Raw genomic sequence first — 19218 nt, 5'->3', positions numbered from 1 at the left:
CCATGTACTTGACAATCCATTCCATCCGTTCTGATGTTTACTGTTCACATACCAGGAAATGCCTGTAAAATCCATAGCCTCCTTGGCAGACAAAACAAAAAGTAAATCAAACACATACAAACTGCAGGACTCAAATGTAGAGGGCTTTATTACATGAAAGAATGGTACGTACAAAACTTCAAGTAACAGTTCTTAGGTTCACAAGTCAGACTTAATTCTAACTACACGGTCACAATCAAACTTCCGCATCAGCACGAGAGGCGCCCTTCCCCCCACCTAATAAAAAACATGTCAATGGCCACGTCTTGATGTATACTGCTGGTGTGGCGGTGTGCTCCAAGTGTATATGGCTGATGTGTCGTGTGAATGCTAAGTGACAACAACAACAATGCTGAGGAGACGCAATTGAACATTTGAATCGTCTAAGGATGTGACCTGTGTTTTTAGTGAAACTTTTAACCAATCTACATTTGTTTTTTGTTTTGTTTTCCACTAAATTCTACACACAACAACTCACCTGGTTTCTTTCTGACACCATCATCATGACATCTACTTCGATACTAACCACCCACCCGATTTCAAAGAGCTACATTTGGAATAATACAAAGTACCGGTATATAAAAACACTGCCACCTTAATGACGTGACCGAAAAAGTATTGCAAAAACACACGGGACCATCACAACGTACTCTCGTTGAACATGTAAAAAGTGTGTGATGTTGATGGCCACAATTGGAAAAGATGGGATATGTAGTGTTTGTGTGCGGGTTCGTGTGTGTGTGTGTGCGTGTATGTGGCTTGATGGGTGCATTAAAGATGAGCAAAAGTGTAATTCTACCTTGAAAAATCACAAAATCACAATTATTTAAACACTTACGGGGATTCACAGTGAATAAAAGGAGAGAGCTGGGTGTCATGTGACTCACTCGACTGTTGATAAATTGGGTGAGAAAAAAGGTTGGGCAGGGGTGTAGATTTACTTGGCATTGGTGGAGGTGCTGAGCATTTTGCGTACAGCTTGGGCAATGGCGTCACGGTCGATGCCGTAGATCTTCAGGAGCTCTTGCGGTTTGCCGCTATGAGGTACGTGGGACACGGCCAGACGATGCAGATTGAAGCCAGTCTCGTTTACAACTGCCGAGCACACGGCTTCGCCCAGGCCACCTGTGAGACAAAAAGATATCATTTAAAAGAAAAAAAAAGAAATGTAAGGTTGGGTAATGTTGTCAAAGTATAGCCAACAGGGAACATTCGTGTTATTAAGAGTCCTGTTAAAAAAGATGTCATTCATTTTGCTGTTTGATGAATGTATTCATTTAAATTAATTTTACATGGATGCATCCAATTAAAAAATGGCTAATTGTGTTACTGTAAAAAATACATTTACATATTGATATAATAGTTATTTTATTTCACAAAACATTTGGTTTATTAGTCATAAAATTGACAGATTTATTTTATTATTAATTAAATATTTTGTTGCGGTAATTTGGGATTTTCTTCCCCAACACTGGTTAATTTACCTTTTGTTAAATACATTTTTATCTTTTTTTCCCTGTCATTCAATAATGTACTTATTTATTATAAATACAACATTTAAAAAATAATAAATAACCTATTTTTTTATAAATACATGGCAAAAACATTTAGAATGTATGCTTTTCATTGGCCATCGACCAACAATACTTCCAAAATGTAAGTGTGGTCGAGTTGGCTTGCATGGGAAATGAAAAGAAGAGCTGGTATGTATTGTCCAGTCAAGTGTGCACCATCACCCATCCCCGCTGCCTTGGCGGACAGAGGGCATGGCTGCCTGTGTTATCTAGGTCACAAAGTACCCCACGGGCACATGCTCAGCTAAGGCAATGTGACAGCGCACTGCCTCGTTGACTTCCACATTTTGCAAACGCTCCATTATACCTTATCTGCAATGAGGGCGTGCCAGCCAATAAGCAAATTCCACCGCACTGTGTCCTTTTTCCTCCAAGCCAATGGAAACGTGCCACCGCAACACACACGATGCGGTGCAACGCGAAGGCGCCCCAGCTGCACAGATGCAACTCGGCCGCCATGCTTTTTGCTGAAAGCCTAGTCGCTGTCATGCAATATGCAGAAGCTAAGAAACATTACCTACCTTCATAGTAATGGTCCTCCACGGTAAGGATTCGTCCCCTGGTGGCACGCGTGTGGTCCATGATGGTCTTGACGTCAAGAGGTTTGATTGTGAACGGGTCAATAACCCGCACATGTATCCTCTCTGCAACATCAAGGATGGAGATGAAAGATTTTTTGGGGTGTTATGTTGCCGGTTTTTAGACTCACAGATGTCAGATGTAAATCTAGCCCACACAATGTTAGTTACATTTGAATAGGAACAAATATCTGAATAGTAATGCTCAGTTCTGCTTGAGTACGTCAGAAGTACCTTTCTTTAGGTGTTCAGCTGCTGCTAAAGCCTCATGCAGAGTCACTCCAGCAGCCACCACAGTCACCTGATCCTCTTTGTTCTGGTACACCACCTGGCAAAAAGGGAGCGTGCACGAATGATTTTGCAGTAAACCCACAAAGCAAGCACATCAGTGTCAGTAGAGAAATTCCTACCTTAGCCTGTCCAACATGGAAATCTTCATTGCTGTTGTAGATGACGGCACTGTCCTGGCGGCTGGTTCGAATATAGCAAACACCCTGCAGGAAGCAACACAGCAGGACAGCCCAATAAATGTATGTTTCCCCTTGAAAAAGACCCAGCCAATTTTCATATGGAGCACACTCATTTTACCCTTGTGGATGCAGCCAGTTCCACAGCCTTCTCTGTTGACACTCCATCACTCGGATAAAAGATGGTTGTCCTAGGAAGTGACCTGAACATGGCCATGTCCTCCAATCCCATCAAGGAGGGCCCCTCCTCTCCTGGAATATATACATTTAACTCTACGGTAATTGTTTAAATTTGGCAGGCGATGTTCACGAGCCATAATCTGGGCAGGTGAGAAGATGCATGCAGGGGACATGCATGAAATGTACCTGCGCAAAGAGAGGAACACATGGTTCCTCACAGACGGCTTCCAGGGCAGACAGGACGGAAGGAAGAGGGGAGGAGTGAGGACTAGTGGAGTGTTGGTGAGGAAAAGATTAGAGGACAAAGGAGAAAAGTACAAGAACTGTACTCACACACGCAAAAAAAAAAAATCAACAACAGGGGTCGGGTGCCCAATGTGAGGGAAATAAAGGCTCATGAGGTTTAATTTCTTTGGGAGGATGGTAGTTCTTACTAACCGGTGGACAGGCCGCAGTGGGAGCCACAAAGATTGATGCTGCTATCTAATACGGCTGCCATGCGGAGCTGGTCGTAGGCACGTGTGAAAAAGGACGCCAGGGTGCTGGCAAACACTACGTTTCTCTCACGGGCGGCACATCCCATAGCAACACTGACCTGGAAAAGGAAATGACGTTTCTTAGCACCATACCAACAATTGATAGTGATATGGATATGGAATGATATTTGTCATATGGTTACACTTGGTGATCAGTTCTTTGAATTGACATACTGTATTCACTCAATATTTCGTTTCAATCGAAACATTTACACTTAACATATAACTATTCATTATATTTCCAAGTGTACAAATGTTATGGCAAATCTATAAAAATGTGTATTAGTCAACCCGTTATGAGGAGCTTTTACATATTAATATTTAAAATATATCATTTGATTAGCTTTTAAGCTACCCAGGCAGTGTCTAATATGTATTAACGTATACATTTGGGGACAAGTGTTAAAAATATATACTTACGTTACACAATTATACAATACTATCAGCTGATGTAATTGTGAGTTTTTACCGACAGAATTAATCAGATACAATTTTTATTGGTGACAATTTAATGCTTAGTACCACTCTTTACAACTGTCTTATTGGATCTGCCCCTCGACTTTCCATCGGGCATAAGGCTCCACCCTCTTCACTAATTAATATTTCACTTGCCGTGACTGCTTACAGTCATCACAAAATGCCTGACCTAGATTGGAGTCGTCTGCAGTCGGAGATACCACAGCACCGCCATTTAAAGAGCTGTTCCTCTCATGTGATCAATCGCACAGTAATATTAATAAGCTCATAATGACACATGCTGAGGAAGAATATGATCACCGGTGTTACAAACAGTGACCATAATAAAGCAAATGGGTCATGTCTTTACCCATCCTTACAAAATAGGCTGGCAACTCATATATAATTTATGACCACATATGACCAGCTGTCAAATATGTAATCAGAGATTATTCACACAATGCCAGTCATTCACAAAAGAGGAATAAAAAACAGAACAGCACGTTGTAGTAGAACAGCACGCTTTCTCCAAGTCACTCCACAGTACACAATAAATACCAAAAATGAAATATGCACAACAAAATACAATGAGTGGGTCCAAATATTTCAGTGACAACTAAAATTAATTAAAAACAAGAATCTGTGTCTTAACATACACTGTTTTCTGCGGACCGAATCAATCTTAACACCGGAGGTTCCTGCGACATCCTACCATATTCTGCTGGGCAACATAGCACTCCACAAAGCGATTGGGATGCTCATTCTTGAAGATCTCTGAGTAGGTGAGGTTGTTTGTGTCTCCATCGAGAGCCACGACACGCTCGTTGTAGCGGCCTAACTTGGTAATCGCCATCCCATAGGCCTTACGTGTGGAAATCTGTGACAAAAATTCAGTACATGCCGGTATTACAGGTATCTGCCATTGCCTCTGAGGTCACCGAAGATTGTGTGAAATGCTGTGCACGGGCGCACAACCTTTTCTCCAGGCTTGTAAGCGGGTGCGCTGGCCATACGGATGTTCCTCAGGCTCACCGGAGGAGCGTCTTCGACGGGACTGGGGGGGTACAGGTGCTTGCTGGTGCTCATAATCCGACTCTGGAGATCCTTCATGACCATCTCGGCCATGTCTTTAGAAAGGCTTTTGGAGTGCCAGCCCATCTTATCCTCTGCAGCTTAAAACACAACCAAACACACATAACTGCATTTGACGTTCCAGACGAAGGATTATTTTATATTTTCCGTGACAGGTAATTACCTGGAATGCCTTTGCCCTTGACGGTTTTGGCAAGGATAGCGGTGGGTTGATGGCGTGGCTGGCTCAGAGCCTTGCACAGCTCTTCCACACTGTGTCCATCCACAATGATGGCATGCCAGCTGCATACACGTTGCACACACAAACAACACTTCAAAAAAAGAACGTGGGTATCCAAAACACCAAGGCACACACGTATGTATGCAAAAACTACAGACAGTGACTTGGTATAACACAAACGTTCGTCAAAGCCAAATAATCATCATTTTGATCTGCCGCAAAAAAACTTTTCTGAAAACCGAAGGAAAATGCTGTATCATACAATGTTAACAAAACATTTTTTTTGCATAGCTTTACATTTAACCGAAATATAAAGAGGTCATCCCTGGATCACGCATCATCCCATAACAATCATTTCTGTACAATGGTTCCATCGTTTTTTGCATAATGCTGCTAACTAATAAGCAAAAATGGATCGCAAATGGACTGTTCTGTTCTGAAGATGTTTTGCCTCTCATATGAGCAGGTTTCAAATAGGTTCTTTATATTGAATTAAAATAATGATTTTCCAGTATAGTATACTTTGTTTTGTCAAAGATTATTGTCTTGGGGTAACCACACAGTGCAGCTTAACTGCCATATAATGAGGTGTGAGACTTGATTGATCGATGACGGTTCCTCATGTAAAACTGGTTTATGCTAATAAAATTAGCATTTTGCATACATTCGATAGAGTAGCCTTTTTTTAATCCCTACTGGCATCTATTGACACTCAAACGACATTTACATATACTTGACAGTTCATCGCACGCAAAGTTGGTCAGGCCCGTACTGTATTACCCGAAAGCTTCGCAGCGTCTCTGGTATTTCTCTGCATGATGCTGCAGAGGCGCAGAGTCACTTTGGCTCAGGCGATTGATGTCCATGATCGCCACCAGGTTGTCAAGCTGGTAGTAAGAAGCAAACGACATGGCTTCCCATACGGAGCCCTCTGACATTTCACCATCCCCCAACAAGCAGTAAACACGGTAGCTGCAAGTGGAGAAGGGTTATGCCATTAGTGCGCCTGCGCTTGAGTGCACACAGCATGAAAATGCTATCTGACACTTCTCCGGTTAGATTGATTCCTGGTTTGACAGCTCACTTGCTAAGCATGGCATGAAAGAAGTTTCCCGGGGCTTCTGAAGGTGTGGCTGTTGAATTTCACACCTGTACCTCCAACTTGCCTTCTGTTTTTCTCAAATATTAACGGCTACATAATTTGGACAGCTATAGTTGCATGCAGCTACAAAAGAAAAACGAGTAATGACTTTGGTTTGCAACAAGAAATTACAATAATCAACTCGGTATAAATCCACGGTTGAAAGCACAAGTTCTGGATTTTTTTCAAAGAGGAAATCTGCTCGGGAAAAACGAGAGATACGACTGCTGGGCCTGTGATTATTAGAGCAGAAAAATCAGGAGAGCAGAGCATGGAGCCGCAGCGCACATCCACTTTGTGGACAATCCTAAAATTTCTCCTATGAAGCTATGAAATAAACCTCGTGAAAGCATTTAGCTATCTACAACTACGATATGTATAAAAATCTGTAGATTTGGACCATTTGTGAAAATATTAGTTCATGCTTGTGAGGGATTACCTGGCTTTGTCAAAGTATTTCCCGGTGTACGCTATTCCACAGGCCACCCCGAGCCCCTGTCCCAAATAGCCAGTGGTTACGTCCACAAATTGCTGTCTCTGAAATGCAACATCACATAGATATGGTGGATATAAAAAGTCTACACACGCATGCTCAAATGCCAAGTTTTTGTGATCGAAAAAAAATTTGATCAAAATAAAAACTCAATTCATTTAAAAGATTTTTGGTCATCTTTTCAAAGATTTAAAACTAAACTGAAATAATGTGGTTGTATATATGTAAAATTTCCTACAGAATTCTGCTGGAAAGCAAACTAAATGTCAGGAAAAGCCAACTGGAACATCTGAACATTATTTGGGTTTAGTCAGAGGCACTTTAATGGTCGTAGGTGTTTGCTGACTCTAATTTAACATAAATTTGAATGTGATTAGTCAATTCTGAACACAGCCAGATGCCAGTTATGAGATAGTGTGCACGCTTGTGCAACCACATTGAGTTCATCCATCCATCCATTTTCCGAACCGCTTGATCCTCACTAGGGTCGCGGGGGGTGCTGGAGCCTATCCCAGCCGTCTTCGGGCAGTAGGCGGGGACACCCTGAATCAGTTGCCAGCCAATCGCAGGGCACACAGAGACGAACAACCATTCACGCCCACACTCACACCTTGGGACAATTTAGAGCGTCCAATCAGCCTGCCATGCATGTTTTTGGAATGTGGGAGGAAACCGGAACACCCGGAGAAAACCCACGCAGGCCCGGGGAGAACATGCAAACTCCACACAGGGAGGCCGGAGCTGGAATTGAACCCGGTACCTCTGCACTGTGAAGCCGACGTGCAAACCACTGGACTACCGGGCCGCCCACATTGAGTTTATTTGAAGTTTATTTTAACTTCCCGTTGTAATTTTTTTTCTTTTTTTTTTGTAATTCAATTGAGTTGTACAAGTTCTAGTAGCATTCACATTAGGAAAATTTTGTTTTAAATATTTTTCTTGGTCACATTTTTTTTATATCACAAAAAAATGCAATTTCTATATCAGACTGTATGTCAACTATATAATCAGCTGGTTGGCTGATTTCCACAGCATCTGATGTCTCCTTACAGGGATGAGGTGGCCCTCCAGTGAAGAGTCAACCTGGCACATGTTGAGCAACTCACTCTCCTTCAGGAAGCCTGTCTCAACCCACATGGAGTACAAGGCTGGTGCAGATTGAGCCTAGCATAGAGAAAATTAGGAAATCCGTATTTAACTCATTCACTCCCAAAGACGTTTATAAACGTCTTTTCAGACTTGGTCTAGAATTGGCTGGTACTGAATGAGTTTAATTTTAATTGGAAATACACATTTCTTCCGTAGGACAGAAAGGCTCACACCTTGGACATAAGGAAGCGATCGCTGTGGAAGTTCCGTGGATCCTCAGGGCGGTGCTTCATGGTATGGAAGAAAAGCACAGACATGATTTCTGCCACGCTGCAGCATGATGTAGGGTGTCTGGGGAAGAAAGGAAGGGAGAGAGTGCTTTTATCCAGATGTCACGAGTGCAGCAGCACGCGATGGACTTGTCACAAATCATACCACGATGCTCACACACAAGAAATTCATCAGGTCCACATGAAAACAAGGAAAAAGTGGTACTATACAGTAACCGGCATATCAATCGGGTAAGGGCTGTAACAAGAGGGTATGTTCATATTTATTTAATATGAATGATTTTTTAAAAAAAGCAAAATTTTGATTTTTACAGTAAAACCCATTATTAATTATTCATTCGGTGATCTCATTTGCAGAGTAAGGAAAAAAATACACATAAAACTAGAATTCAAAGACTATTATGGAGTAGACACTAAACAGACCAACAGCTGCATGAACACAAAGAACACCGTCAAGCCTTATGGTGTCTTAAGGCGTGTACTTCACCGTATGTCTGCCATACTATTGACATGCATAATATATGTCTATTCATAGTAAAAATAATTTTAAAAATCTGCTTTTGAGTGTTCTGTTGCTAGTATATCAACTTGATAGAAGACGGGCCTAAACTGTAGATAGCGGGTATTTATGGTCAAGTAAAGCAGCTTTGTTCAGTTGCTTTTCTTTGTTAGGCATTACCCTTCATTCTTTGCAATAAAAAGTCAGGAGTTGTCATTTCCCCCCCCCCCGAGAATTTCATTCATGCTATGTAAAACATTTTGTGGCGTGTATCATTAAATGAAATATGGTATTTTCATAGTTTCGAGCATCATTTAAAATTACTATTTCAAAAAAAAACCCACAAGTGAGGTCTAACACATAAAATAGAATACAATAAATATTATGCGTGTTTACTGCTAACCATTCTGTCAATGCATTTTGGCAGCAATGCTTTGTATTCATGCATGTGCAAAGCTACAAAAGAAGGTGTAAAGGATGCAAGAAAGCAGGATTAGACTGTTGCAAATGCTATGCTGTGTATTTTTTTTCTCAATATATATGTTTTTACTGATCTTAGAGTATAAGACAACACTTTGGGATGGGAAAATGTCGGACGAGCAGAACAAAGGCAGGACATGATCTTTTTCAGGCCCTTCACTTCAAGTATGCCTTGGCATGCACAGCGTTCATATGCTGTACAGACAGGTGCATGAGAATGACAGCTGCCTGTGCAGAACTAACAAGTTTGCAAAAATTGTGCTAGTACAGTGTAGAAGCACAGCAAGTCCACTCACCCGGTGCCTGCTGTGGTCGTCGCCTTGATGGAGTTGATCCTGAGGCGATTGGCGATGTTCCTCAACGCCTGCACTGTCTGTTGGTCAGGTTTGTGGTAATCCTCCATGAAGGCAAAATGTCGAGCTCCAACAGTCCTTCGTTCGTAAAAGTGTGAGGGCGGGCGCGGGTGACCGAACCTAAAAGTAGTGCAAGAGATGGCGTTAGGGATTGACAGAAAGACAATGAAGTAGAGTCTGGATTGATCCTATCAGGTATGCAGATGCATAGATGTGCAAGAACACACTACACACACACACACACACTAGCAAAAAGAAAATCACACACACGAACACGCACGCATCATTAGGCGCAGAGGAGGAGCAATGGAGTGACGTACGCTGCTAAAATTGCATTGCACTAATTTCATTGGGTAGGGAGGAAAAGGGTGACAGAGGTGTGTCACAGCAAGTGCGTGTGTATGTGCATATAAGTGGGGAGGAGGAGGGGCTGAACATTGCGATCCTAATTCACTTTGGCGTTTCTGTCAAAACGGATAACTCAAATGTGGTGTCTTATCGTCTTTTGTTATTTAATCCCATTGAAATGCTGCTTTTATTTTACTGTACGGTATACTCATCTGTACATATTTTTAAATAATTTCATTCAACAAAAATGTGAACTCGGTTGACAAGAGAGGAGGAAGTTATCTCCTCAAATGGGAAAGCTTACTGCCTTAAAATTCAGAAGAACATTATCACTCATTTCCAATCTCTTTCTCACCCTTATATTCTCCTCCGCCCAACATCATGATGCTCATAGATGCTGACGACACGCTGCAGTGATGACAACACGGTGTTCTTTTCTCAGATGTTTCTTGGAGACACATTTTAAGGACCATCAGAAGACACCTATTAAAAGTAATTATGAAACATATGTGTTTCTGATTGAGCAAAACACAGCCAAGAAAGTGTAAAAACCACGCCAACATAATTTGCAATAGCTACAACAGCTTTGTCTTTTGTCGCGTGAGAGCTGAATACAAATGCCTAAGCCAAATACTAATCCCTAGGCATGAGTGCATGAGCACTGATGCATGGTTGTCATGCAATCTTTGCGTGTAACGTGCATCTGCACTAGATTAACTGTGCTGGCCTGCCATCAAGAGGATAAACCTTGATCGTGCACACGACCTCAGCTTTTGTATCTGCTATACAGGCAAGAAGAAATATGGATTAAATAATTACAGATAAGTATTTAGAAATGCTGTTATGACTATGGTTTTATACAACATAATAGATAGAGGTGTGCAAAAAAAAACTCGATTCACTCAACTATCGGGATTTTATCTGCCAGGATTCAATAAATTGATGTCAAAGTTCAGAATCGATTTTCATGATTTTCAAAAAGCAAAAGTGAAGCTACCACTTTGTTCCAGCAGATGACAGCGTAGAGAATACAGTGTACCCGTGATTTAAATCTCATCGTTACACGCACAAGTATAAAAGTAAATGAATCGTCCCACCCCTAATAATAGAGCAATAAACGGAACATAATTGAAGACTATCATATTCAACTTTTGAATTTTTTTTTTTTTAGAGAGATTTTCAGAGGTTAAAAGGAATTGCGGCCATTACAGGAGGAGCTAATTGGTGCTGATTGACAGTGGTGGTAACTAAATCCATCCATCCATCCATTTTCCGAACCGCTTGATCCTCACTAGGGTCGCGGGGGGTGCTGGAGCCTATCCCAGCTGTCTTCGGGCAGTAGGCGGGGGACACCCTGAATCGGTCGCCAGCCAATCGCAGGGCACACAGAGACGAACAACCATCCACGCTCACATTCACACCTAGGGACAATTTAGAGCGTTCAATCAGCCTGCCACGCATGTTTTTGGAATGTGGGAGGAAACCGGAGTACCCGGAGAAAACCCACGCAGGCCCGGGGAGAACATGCAAACTCCACACAGGGAGGCCGGAGCTGGAATCGAACCCGGTACCTCTGCACTGTGAAGCCGACGTGCTAACCACTGGACTACCGGGCCGCCCTGGTGGTAACTAAATAAGTAAAAATACTTTTTTACTGTACTTAAGTTGATCTGCACATAACCAGAGTATTCATTTTCTAAAAACATAACTTTTCCCCTTGACATTTGAAAACGGGTATCTGTACGTTTTAAACATAGTTTTGCCAAAATAAGCCCTTTACTAATTTTAACCTCTGAAAATGACAACACGATTTAACCCCCACCCCCCCAAAAAAAACAAAAAACGATGGCGATCTTAATTAACTGATTGAGTGAGACCTTGGGGATTTGGGATTTCTAACACACCCCTTGCACTATTATGGAATTGATGTGGATTGAATATGGATTGGATATTATGACGAATACCATTCCATATCCTGTTAATTGCATTTTCATTTCAGTTATATGGCTAATGAACTTCCGCAGTCATTGTAAAATGTATGCATGCTTTCAACACCAAGTGGCACTGTTTCCTAATTAATACCCCACTCAAAAAACGATTTCATCGCACACTGTCGTAGTTGTATACACACCCACTCACTCACACACACACACACACTCACACACGTGTGTATATATATATATATATATATATATATATATATATATATATATACACAAATAAAAAATATCTATATATATAAATAAATATATTATATATATATTATATATATATATATATATATATATATATATATATATATATATATATATAAAATGTCGAATGTTTTCGGCAGTAGATACTTTTGTATTTAAATTTTTGGACATGTATGTATGATCTCGAATACTATTTATCAATTATATAAAAATTGCATAAATTAGATTGATGCTAAGCGAACGGTGGATTTACTGAATATCAGTTTGATTGTATTAATAGCGTGATTTCGGAGTTATTTGAAAGTATGTGTGACGTGTTTTCTATCCAACCCTCTCCTGGCCTTGGCTCATTTTCCTCTCCTCTTTCCGTCCATGTTATCATTGTTCCGGTTTGCTGAGGTCGCATCGCGAAGCAGCCACCTGCGAGCTCGACGCCGGGGCCATGCCATCTCTTCAACCCGGCCGCCCACTGCTCGGGCGCTCCCAACGACAGTGTCCTTCTCCCAGTTTCCTGCAACTCCTCTGGGGTCCTTGCTGCTGTCATGAAAGCTTTGCCTCACAGTGGCCCACAGGTGCCAGCCAATAGAAGCCACCGGAGGTGACGCCACGTGGCCATTTGTAGCGAATCGTGGAGCCTTAGCCGCACACTTCCTGGAGGGTAAGTACATCCAAAGAGCATGAGCGTTTCTATTTTTAATCTCTGGCAGAAAAAGAAGAGCGGAGCAGCCACTTTTGATACAATGTCTTAATATATCTCTGATAAAATACTAAGATTAAAAAGAAACTCTGACAGCTGATTGTGGCCACATACAAATGCTTCGGATGGAGGGGTGTGAAAAAACCTTTGGAGGTGCACACAATTGAAAATAGGATTTATTTTTTGTGTGTGTGGAAACATTATAACGGTAACGTGTGCACAAAATGCTAATTTGAGGCTATTAAAGCCCGAGATTCACACACTCGCCAAGTCAAAGGCTTTTCATTTGACTGAGGCACATTTGACATCTATTTGCTTCAAGAAATGGTCCCATTGCTCATACAGTTTAAGTTTCATCAGATAGCTCAATTAATTCTTAAGGCCACGGACAGATTTGATTGACATGGCAGCAGGGGCTGAAATTTGAAAAACAACAAATCATGTAACATCCACATACATAAACTAAAAGCAGTGTAGCTAAGAGAAACACTAGGAAATGAAGAGAATAGACTACTGGGAATAAATTATTACAATTTTATGAAACCAATATTAGAATTCAGATTGTGAATGTAGGTCAGTCCTTCTAACTGTGTTTAGGCCTCAGAGAAGGCCTTGCCATCCCTGACTGATAAAATCCCCCACACAAATGCATGTGTTTCTTGAATGCCAGTTGGTCCTTCAGGCCTCAGCCAACTACACGTGCTCTTATCACTCCATTTCCCTTCAATCGCTCTGTAGTCCCCATGATGACATACCACTTGCCCTTCAATCGGAGAGCTATCTGTCACTCAGAGGGCCGACCAGATTGATAGTGCATAGGGGACTTAGGACGAAATAATCATCAGAGCTCGCTAGCACTTGACCATTCACTGATGGATTGGATGATTGGGGTCTTCGTTAGGTTGAGGGCACACGTGAGATGGGAGGCGTGAAGAGAAATATGGAGATATAATTTAAAGTGAAAATGTTTTCAAGACGGTGGCACGGTGATTGAGTGGTTAGCGCGTCGACCTCACAGTGCAGAGGTACCGGGTTCAATTCCAGCTCCAGACTTCCTGTGTGGAGTTTGCATGTTCTCCCCGTGCCTGCGTGGGTTGTCTTGGGGTACTCAGGTTTCCTCCCACATTCCAAAAACATGCATGTCAGGCTGATCAGACACTCTATATTGTCCCTAGGTATGAGTGCATACCTGTCAACTCATACGGTTTAGTCATAGTTCATACGGATTTTCTGGTGAATCTTACGTATATGTCCGTATCGCACAAATCATACGGATTCTGAAAATTTACATTTTTCCCCCCCCTAACAGGTAGTTCCGTTTGCTTTTGCCCAGAATGGTGCTATTCTACTCGAATGCTTTCTTTTCCGGTAACTTTCCAGTAAATCTGATTTACTGGAAAGTTACCGGACATTGTATTATGGAGATCTACAATAAATATCATTGAACATTTCGTGGGTTTTTTTCTGCCGTTATTTTGACATATAAAATGCTTTGGGATGTTATAAGGATGTTTTGCTCTTTATAAGGATTTTTTTGGTAGTTTATACAGGTTGGCGCTCCGAAAAGTTGACAGGTATGTGAGTGTGAGCGCGGATGGTTGTTCGTCTGTGTGTGCTCTGTGATTGGCTGGTAACCGGTTCAGGGTGTCCCCGCCTACTGCCCGAAGACAGCTGGGATAGGCTCCAGCACACTTCACAAGCCATCGCAGGGCACACAGAGACATATAATCGAACTCACAACCTCTGCATTCTTTTCTATTTTCTATTTAATAGAATGCAAAGATTTAAATAGTTTGTGCATCATTATCCAGTTCAGTGGACATTCTGCAGCAATATAATACAGAAAATGCACATAGATTTGATGATGAAACACCCTCCCAACCAAGCTGCAATAATATTATTTATTTTTCACACAGGATAAAGAATGTATTCCTGCTTGCTCTGTCTGTATGTGTTGCTACATCCATCCATCCATTTTCCGAACCGCTTGATCCTCACTAGGGTCGCGGGGGGTGCTGGAGCCTATCCCAGCTGTCTTCGGGCAGTAGGGGGGGGACACCCTGAATCGGTTGCCAGCCAATCGCAGGGCACACAGAGACGAACAACCATCCACGCTCACATTCACACCTAGGGACAATTTAGAGCGTTCAATCAGCCTGCCACGCATGTTTTTGGAATGTGGGAGGAAACCGGAGTACCCGGAGAAAACCCACGCAGGCCCGGGGAGAACATGCAAACTCCACACAGGGAGGCCGGAGCTGGAATCGAACCCGGTACCTCTGCACTGTGAAGTCGACGTGCTAACCACTGGACTACCGGGCCGCCCTGTGTTGCTACAGCTTGTGTTAATAGCTAAGTTGTTTAAAGGTTTATTATTACGGCACTCGACACGCGCTCCATATGTTTAAATGAATGAAAAAATCAACAAAAATGATGCATTTTTGAAAAAACAACAACAAACCTACTCAAAAAAACGATTTAAAGCTAACAAAATAAAAATTTAAAAACTCCAGTGAAATAAAAACTAACTCCGTTTGGGGGGGTTAATACTTGATACTTGACTTAAAAATATATTGTCTCTTTCTAAATCCCCGATTTCCCCCTCTTGCCTGGGTGTCTGGTATATAGGCCTATCCCTCGCGATGGTTCACTGTTACACCGATTTGGATTCCTTTGGAACAAAAGGGGGTGGCGACAAATGTAGAGGAAGACTGAGGCAGAGGAGAGAAGAGATTGCGCACACCGATGACGGCCGAGAGTGTGCTCTGAGCTCAGCAGCAAAGTTGACGATGCACTGGGAGAACAGCTGCGCTGCAGGGCTTTCGGGCTCCATCACTACTGCTTTCCTTCAAGCTGCTCCGCCAACACACACATATGCACACACACACACACACGTGCACGACAACTGATTGTCGCTTCAGTGCGCAGGAATGTGCTGCAATGTAGCCAGGTTTTATATACACGGCAGTCACAGCGAGTTTGGGGATTTTTCAAGCAAGTTGTATTTGGAGTGTAGTGTGCGAGTGTTTCGAGAAATTTTGCATGAGATTAAAAGGGAATAATACCTACAAAATGGGTCACGTGTGGAACCTCGTATGGATTTGTTGTTGCGAAAAGGTCAAAGAGTGAGGCATAAATGCTTTTCACAGAGCAACAGAAAACCATAGAGAGCAACTGTTCACTGAGAAATGCCTCTGTAAACTCAATTTATTGTACATTCTTATTGAGCCAACACACTGTAATTATTTTTATATGCTCACCAAACACAACCAAGGAATAGTCTCATGCAGTGACTGCCAAACACTGTGCTATGACACATTAGAGTACAGTTTTTGATGATCAGCTTCACTTATTTAAGCAAATAATATATCTTTCTTCATCTATCTATGCCAGCAATGTTTAGGGACAAGGAGAACGATTAAAAAAAAACATTTTTGGTTTATCTATTTATTTATTTTTGTAATTCGACAACAGAAGGTACATTAAACTCATAGCCACCTGTTGCTAGTCACAACAGAATAATTCATGACCAGTATATCAATTATTAGTTTAACTGAACTGGTCCAAAAGTCACATTGAAGAAGTCAATTTGCATGCAAATTGATCATCTTCATTTTAGTATACATACAGTATGTTACTGTAGACATTTTTACTTGATGGTGTGCTGTGAGATTTTTATCATCATAAAAAAATACATACATACATATAGGTGCCTTGGTGCAATGAAGGTTGGGAAACACTGGTTCACTGTATCTTAATATGTCACACTTACACAGTCATTGCATATCCTGTGTGTTAACATATTTTGTTCGAGACACAGATTAAATGAGGTGTACAGGGCACCACCGCTGCACTGAGCCGAATGGCATCCTCAGTCCCGGGGGCCACTGCGCCCTCTGTCTGTCTTTTTTCTGCCTTTTAAGTGAAAATAACTGCATTGCGCTGTAATACTCTGGATTACAGATGGACTTTGAGAGCGTCTGCAGGGGAAGGGATGAACGCCGTTTTTTTGTTTTAAGATTTTGGTCAATTTTCATCATTCTTACTAGTGTCAACTTAATCAGCAAAGAGGAAACAGGGCTGCAAGCAAGAACGATGATGGTTTTTGTGTGTGCTTGTTTTATAGTGGTGAACATGTCCGTGGTGGAGGGGGAGGGGGAGTGACGGGAATGTTTATTTATTATTACAACAAATGCTTGTTTTTACGGCTTAATACCGGTCAGTCAAAAGACGTCATTTCGTCAAACCGGTTGCGGACCACTCACTTAAAACATTGCCTAGAAAGTTCATGGAGATCTTTTAGTGATGGCAGTTAACCCTAGAACGGATTGTTCCTATTTGTATTATTTGCAACGGAAAAGATTGTCCTGGCACAGATTGTGTTTGACCTAAAATGCACCTCTCAATTTATTATCCTGAATGCCAAGATCCATGGGGGAAAAAAAGTGTCTTCTTTTCTTGAGCTTCTTTGGCAAACCACTACCATATTATACTACACAATACCACCTACATGACCAGAAAGGAGAATTCCACACCACTATTTGATTCTGTTACCATTGACAACATCTATTTTGTTTGTTACATACAGTGTTACATTAGCTGCTCGCAGGGAGAAAGCTGCCAAATGTTATTTTTTTAGTCTCTACACCATTTTAGGACCTTGTTGCTATGTTGTCTCTCATGTCAACCTGTATAAATCACACTGTCACTCTTTTTAAAGGAATGTTTTGCTTTGTACCTTCTTCATAGCCAGTCATTTACAGTAATCTGTTCGATGAAAATAACCCAATGTAGATTAATCATAGTTCATGAATTAGCTTGTTTCAAAAAGAGCACAAACAACCACATTGTATTCTTCACACACACACAAAAAAAACACTGCACACACAGATAAATAATTCAAGAAGATTCAAGAAGAAGAGACCGTTACCCTGAGCAGACAGGTTAGTTGATACCTCTGCATCGCAACTGTCGAGGGGTTGTTTTCCTCAACTTTCTCAGAGTCCCTCACCAGCCCCGGAAGGAAGAGGATGTGTGTTTTGTGCTCCGTGTTGTCAACTAGGACAAACAGTTGAACTGTCCTCAGCTGCTTCACTTCGCCAGGTAGGATCATCTTGTAATGTAACTGTGCGCACTTTGCATCCAGTTTGTTTTAATGTGTCAGATTTAGTTAGATGCTTGTGAAGGTTTGACTCTAAACATATCACAGGATGCATTTCGTGCAGCCAGCTATCATGTCAATATATCAGTCGCATTCCAATTTACAAAGACTTTTGTTGTTTGGAAGAACTTTCTCACATACATTCTCAGGAAGATCGTATTTGGCTAAATATGTGTGCCACCATCTAGTGGTCGACAGTGGAATTACACCCATTATACACGAGATAATGAAATGGTGGCGCTTCTTTTGACAGCCACTGGCGGTGTTTGAAAAGCATGGAACTGAATGTTGCCACGTCTTGGGTTGCTCTGGAGAGTGTGCCCTTCGTGGACATTTGTGTTGCTGCCTTCTGTTGGTCACCTGGCACTTTGTCCAGTTAGCACTCTCCATCCTGAGGGCCTGGTCTTGGCTCTCCGGAGGCTACTCAGTGAGGTTTGTGTGGTTTCCTTGTGTCTTCGCTGGTATGAGTCATTCCATGCTTTCCAAGCATCGCCCCTGGCGGTCAGAAGACACGTTTATAGAACGCGGGTGATGTAAATAACTACGGTTCTATGAGTCCCGAATGACCGCCAGATTGTCACATCACTGGCAATCCTTGTGTTCGCACGAGTAGGTTCTGAGGGGCTGTCTTCCAGGTGTCACGGGCTTTTATACACGCTCGGGGTGACCCTAGGGTCTCTAATGTACGTTGGTAGGCATTCTCGACCTGCGCCTGCGCGAAAGGATTATTACGTGCTTTTCGAGCAACGCCCCCTGGTGGTCATTCCGATCTCATAGTACCACACTTACCTGTATAATCATTGTTATTAGCTTTTTTTTATTTAAAATCTGCACGTCTATAACCCGCAAACCTTCAGGGTTTATTGTCCTGCAGTTTTCCTGGCATGCAGAGACTGCATGTATTTAGCGATTTACGTATTGGGTCAGTGTCAGGTTTTCTGGCTGTTTTAGCTGCTGTGGGATGAAGGGGGGAGGAGGAGGTGATTGCACCGAGCGGCTGTGACGGGCACACGCAGCCAGTGGACGTGGATGCTCTGTTTGGTTGGCCGCATCTCTCCGCTGGCACCATGGCAGAGCTTCATTAGTGCTCAGCCTCTACGTATCTCTCCTGTGTGCTGCTTCTTACCACTGGAGCCGATGAATTTCAAAGCGTCGTTTGAGAGGACACAGCCAGCCCTCCCAAGCGTTGGAGCAGCGATACCGAGCGGCTAAAGACTGCTGTTTAAACCCCCCTAGCCCCCAAAAAAAGAAAAGAAAAGAAAAAAAAAAGGTCCGGTGAGCTCTCTTCTCGTCACAATGTAGCTTCTTTAGCATAGCATCGCTTTTCTGC

At 42.1% G+C, this 19218-nt stretch overlaps 2 protein-coding genes and 1 long non-coding RNA gene across 18 annotated transcripts in view; 2 read left to right on the top strand and 1 right to left on the bottom strand.

Moving 5' to 3' along the window:
• Nucleotides 1–130: 130 nt before the first annotated feature.
• On the bottom strand, nt 131–9774 carry LOC147201461 (transketolase-like). The gene is made up of 14 exons (XM_086118343.1): nt 9431–9774; nt 8099–8216; nt 7827–7940; nt 6723–6820; nt 5923–6114; nt 5086–5204; nt 4806–5002; nt 4543–4707; nt 3277–3433; nt 2780–2910; nt 2602–2685; nt 2426–2519; nt 2135–2257; nt 131–1164 (listed from the first exon to the last, which is right to left on the bottom strand). The coding sequence occupies exons 1-14, from the start codon at nt 9535–9537 to the stop codon at nt 977–979; spliced, it is 1887 nt and encodes a 628-aa protein (XP_085974469.1). The 5' UTR covers nt 9538–9774; the 3' UTR covers nt 131–976.
• Nucleotides 9775–12434: 2660 nt separating this feature from the next.
• On the top strand, nt 12435–16584 carry LOC147201460 (uncharacterized). Its single transcript, XR_015101658.1, has 2 exons — nt 12435–12688; nt 15356–16584. It is a non-coding gene; the product is annotated as an uncharacterized LOC147201460 (long non-coding RNA).
• Nucleotides 16585–16732: 148 nt separating this feature from the next.
• The window catches only part of cacna1da (calcium channel, voltage-dependent, L type, alpha 1D subunit, a), a 60413-nt gene continuing 57927 nt past the window's right edge, over nt 16733–19218 (top strand). For all 16 annotated transcript variants that reach the window (XM_086118094.1, XM_086118095.1, XM_086118084.1 and 13 more), the window contains exon 1: nt 16733–19158. The gene's annotated coding sequence lies outside the window, so the exon portion shown is untranslated. The remainder of the gene's footprint in view (nt 19159–19218) is intronic.

The sequence above is a fragment of the Hippocampus guttulatus genome, chromosome 8 (assembly GCF_054856545.1).
Source record: "Hippocampus guttulatus isolate MCC_2025c chromosome 8, RoL_Hgut_1.0, whole genome shotgun sequence".
NCBI lineage: Eukaryota > Metazoa > Chordata > Actinopteri > Syngnathiformes > Syngnathidae > Hippocampus > Hippocampus guttulatus.
This window is presented reverse-complemented; position numbering and strand designations above follow the sequence as displayed.

Coding starts and splice junctions, on each gene's coding strand:
- LOC147201461 (XM_086118343.1), bottom strand. CDS start 9,537: ATGGAGGATTACCACAAACCTGACCAACAGACAGTGCAGGCGTTGAGG. Junction 6,821..7,826: donor TGGAGGGCCACCTCATCCCT/GTAAGGAGACAT, acceptor GTTGCATTTCAG/AGACAGCAATTTGTGGACGT. Junction 4,708..4,805: donor CTTACAAGCCTGGAGAAAAG/GTTGTGCGCCCG, acceptor TTTTTGTCACAG/ATTTCCACACGTAAGGCCTA.